The sequence below is a fragment of the Helicoverpa zea genome, chromosome 23 (genome assembly GCF_022581195.2).
Source record: "Helicoverpa zea isolate HzStark_Cry1AcR chromosome 23, ilHelZeax1.1, whole genome shotgun sequence".
Classification (NCBI taxonomy): domain Eukaryota; kingdom Metazoa; phylum Arthropoda; class Insecta; order Lepidoptera; family Noctuidae; genus Helicoverpa; species Helicoverpa zea.
The window spans coordinates 3546790-3551161 of NC_061474.1; the positions used below are offsets into that span (position 1 = coordinate 3546790).

The 4372-nt window shown below is 41.0% G+C and overlaps 1 protein-coding gene across 2 annotated transcripts; it reads right to left on the reverse strand.

Annotated features, from left to right (window-relative positions):
* Positions 1-316: 316 nt before the first annotated feature.
* Positions 317-1810, reverse strand: LOC124641912. 2 transcript variants are annotated; one of them, XM_047180167.1, is made up of 3 exons: positions 1502-1810; positions 1001-1411; positions 317-701 (listed from the first exon to the last, which is right to left on the reverse strand). In XM_047180167.1, the coding sequence occupies exons 1-3, from the start codon at positions 1715-1717 to the stop codon at positions 558-560; spliced, it is 771 nt and encodes a 256-aa protein (XP_047036123.1). In that variant the 5' UTR covers positions 1718-1810; the 3' UTR covers positions 317-557. The 2 variants fall into 2 exon arrangements, with proteins under 2 accessions (XP_047036123.1, XP_047036124.1); XM_047180168.1 differs by having other exon boundaries at positions 317-692; positions 1502-1800.
* Between the last annotated feature and the right edge of the window lie 2562 nt (positions 1811-4372).

Genomic DNA, 4372 nt, shown 5'->3' on the forward strand with positions numbered 1-4372 from the left:
GAATTTAAAGTGGGTTAATTTCATTTGAAATAATGGTTACAGGTAATAAGGTAAATAAAATCTACAGGAGTAGGTTTAAAAGTAGATGTTAATTAATATTCATTGATTTAATATGGATAATTAATTTCTATTATATTGCCTTTATTATTAAATTACTATTCTCTGTGTACTTAATAGTAATAAATAATTTAGATATTAGATTTATTTTATTTAATGAAGTATAATTTATATTGTTTCTACAAGAAATCATTTCGATAACATTATTCTTTAGTATGTTTATTGGACTATGATTATGGGAATAAATAAAGGAACAAAATAATTCTTCAAAGATTTATTATTAATATAAATAAATAACATCAGTCATACATCACAATCACACGCTCTCAAGCACAATATTTTAATAAATAAGTTGCATTACATAGTATTTACACGGTCTCGATTTCTTGACGAAATCATTTATTTGGTCTATGTTATCTGTGCCCGTCATCGCGTTCCTAAACGGCGGGATGATCGGGGTTCGCATAAAGGTCGTTGGGTTGAGGAAGCGTTCGGATATTTTAGTGGTAAGCGTTGTAGGCGAGTTCCTGGGCCAGTTCTTGGGGCTCGGCGTCCCTCCTGCGGCGGGTGGCGGCGTAGGCGGCGTCCCAAGGACCGTGAGCGGCGATCTGAGGGTGCGAGTTGTCCGCCGCAATCTGGGTAAACTACAATGTTAGGCTTATGGATAGTAGAGTTGTGAAAGAGGGTTAGTACACAAAAATAACACTTCGTTTAATTGCTCATTAAACTCCGTGTTGGATTAAGTGTCAAATAAAGTATAAAGTTACTGTGCAAACTTGGTTCAATATGTGCCAAAGACAGTAAATAGTAACAGTTGTGCTTAGGGTGCAAAGTTTTCAGATAAGTGCTGTGCTTTTCAAAATAGTCAGTGCCATTTTAATAATTTTGTGCTCTTGCTACTGAGGTTCTACGTTGTTAACTGTAAAACAAAAGTTCAACTCACCTTTTTGCAAAGCTGGAAGATGGCCAGAGCGACGGACACCACGAAGGAGAAGAAGGACAGCTGCAGCGCGTTCCAGGCCTTCAGACCGAGGACACCGATAGCCAGGGGGATGAGGGTCATGGCCTTGAGGAGCACGAACACCAGGATGGGGACGATGATCTTCTTGAGCTTAGCCTTGCGGGCCTCGCCGACGGAGCGGGCGCCTTCCTTGTTGAACTTCACGTTCAGGGACAGCTCGTCATTGTCAAGGTTCCTGGGGCTGACAGTGATCTGGGTGTCGGCGATGGGCAGCTTGAAGGTCACGTCGTGGGATTGGATGAAGTTCTCAATGCTGTCGAAGAAATCACCAGTGGAGCGCGCACTGACGTCATTGGCAGCACCATTCTTCGTCACTTCAACGGCGTCGGAGATCTGTGGGGAAAGCAATTAACGATGTTAAAACTTTCGATTATTTGGAAAGTGGAAACTTCAATTGTTTTCGCGAAATCGAAAGTCGGATACCTGGAAGGTGTCCTTCTTGAAAATGGAGTCCAATAACGACATGACCTTGTACTTGATGCAGGCGGTGGGGTCGGATCCTTCCGCGCAGCCGGATCTCATCTCCTCCACCATGCCGTCCATGGGGGTGCCCTTCCAGAAGGCGTCCTTGGCAGGCTGGGCAGCTGCGCTCCCGAAAAGGGCCAAAGCCAACAAGCACACTACTTTACTGGACACCATTTTGTTTGCTCCTGGTGGTGTTCACTGAACGATGGTTGGATTGTTTGTGATAGTTTCGACAAGGACCCCGCGGTTTTTATACAGCTATTTCAAATTCAGCACGTAGTGTGCAGTTCCGGTAGGCATTGTCTTCCAACGTACGAGTGGAACGTGCACATGTGACCTTCTGGCATGGAGGGGACCCAAGTGTAAGGGAAAGCTATTTGATACGAATCCTCCTCGAGATATGGAATACAAAACGTCTTAAGTTCTAACATTGTCAGTCGCTTATCGTTCCTTTTAGAATCGTTACGTGTGTGTATGAAGCGCCTTTTCTGTTGTTTGTGACACCGTACCCTGATTCGGAGAGCCATGATCCAGTTCATGTGTTCCTTTCTGCCTTATGGCTGGTGTGGGGGGTGGGAGCGAGAGGTGCGAGTGGTCAAGTAGTGAGGTGTTTGATATGGAGGAGCAGATGCGCGTCCGCACGTCGTTGCATACGTAATGGTGTTTAAGCTGATATCATTGAACTTGTACGTCTAGGAGATAATGACATTGTAAATCCATGGATCATCGATCTGTTTGTAAACTTTGTTAACCTTCAGTACGAGAGAGTTAAGTTATATCAGAGTTTTTTTGTGTAGCCAAATTGTTGATTTTTTTTTGTGTGTCTTTAAGGAGTGATAAGAAAGTGAAATTAAAATCGGAAAATAATGCTTTCGCAGTTTCACAATTTTTTGTTGTTACTTTGTGTAGCCCTGCAGCACTTCAAATGAGAGAAAAACATTATTTTTGGAATCAGGATTAATGATATCAATTTTACATGATATCCCATATGCTCAGTGTTCATTCCCAAATTAAGCTGAAAAATGGTACTGAAAATTCCACACAACTTCATAAGATGTTGACGTGATTTCCATTCATGAAAATTGACATAAAATATGAAAAATATACGTGTGTTCAAATTATTCTCTGGCGAAACTATCCGATAATTTTCACGGCAGAGTGAAAATAGTCCCATAAAAGTCGTAAGCCATATAAGGTCAATAAAATTCATGTCTAAGCTAAGTCTGACCTTGTGGTGGTGCAAACAGTGACTCAGTTAGATTAACTGGTATTACCAGACGACGCGACGGGCAGTCATGCAGGCATTCAGTCATATTTAGAATAGCAGACATGCTTGCACATAGTAAGATTGAACACTCATAATATCCATGCTACATGCCATATAATACATATTGTAATGCTGTAAAATTACTTGTATGTTTGTTCCCAACTATAAATCATCGGCAAGGATATTGAGCCCTGACCTTCACCTGCGCAGAAATGATTTATTGGTGTATTGCCATAAGTGTACGGTGCGATCCCCACTCTTCCGCCGAGAGCTCATTATCCGTGCCGATAACTATACCATCTAACTAATAGATCGATTTCAAGTTGAACTTAAACTAGTAAATAAATAAATCGTTTATTACTTTGTACATAAGTTTACAATATTTTGCTTGATTCTATACAGTGCTGATGTAAGATTTAAAGTAAGGGCTAGTTTATGTTGAAATAATTTTGTACACTCCATATCTGGCAATATTTTTATGATTAAAAATTAATGTTAGATATTGTGACTTTTTACACTGGTAACATCTCTCTCTTCTTCTGACTTCCGCCTCAAACCTACACAACGTGTGATTGTTCTAATTATATTGTAAATCTAAACAATAAAAATATATTCTGCCCAAGTTTCATTTGTATTCCATCCATCCACTGCGCATCAGACTCTCCAAGAGGTTATCAGCCCAGAGCGTGAAGAATCAAGATCAACGTGAGTGATTTTTTCCTTGTTCTACTACAAGTATGACAATGGCGGCGGAGAATGGCCATGTGCCTCAGGCCAATCAATCTGCTATTACATTTGAGAAACTGGATGGAGTACAAAACTATAACACGTGGAAATTCCAAATGAAAATGGCACTTGTTTTGGAAGGCTTATGGAAATGTGTGGAGGGCACTGATACAGATTCCACTAAGGATCAGCGTGCTTTAGCCCGTATTTGCCTCGCTATTAAATCATGCTGCATTCAACACGTTAGATCGGCTAAAACATCGAAGGAGGCATGGGATGCCTTAAAATCTGTCTTCGAAGATAAAGGTCTATACAGACGTGTACTCTTATTACGTCAACTTCATCGAGCTGACTACACCCATTACAACTCGATGAACGAGTACATTGAAGGTGTAATGACCCTAGTACAACAGCTAGCCGACATTGGGCGTGTTATTGAAGACAAGGAGGTTGCTGAAATTCTTTTGAGTGGACTACCACAAGAGTATGACGTCCTAGTATCCAGCCTGGAATCTTTATCGTCGCTAGAAGCACTTACAAGTGAAATGGTGCGTGCAAGGCTCTTGCAGGAACATTTTCGCCGTACTAACAATGGAAATAACAATGAAAACAAAAATGATCTGGCATTTATGAGTACAAAACGCAACATAGTGTGCAGTTACTGTAAGAAAACTGGTCATATCAAGGCGAAGTGCTTCAAATTGAAACGCGAGAAAGCTGCCTCCAAACAGAAAACAGAGACAAGTACTCTGTTCGTCTCAGCCTCTGCTTTTGCTACATGTCTCAGCTCACATTATTGGATTGTGGACAGTGGATGTACATCGCATATGTGCAAG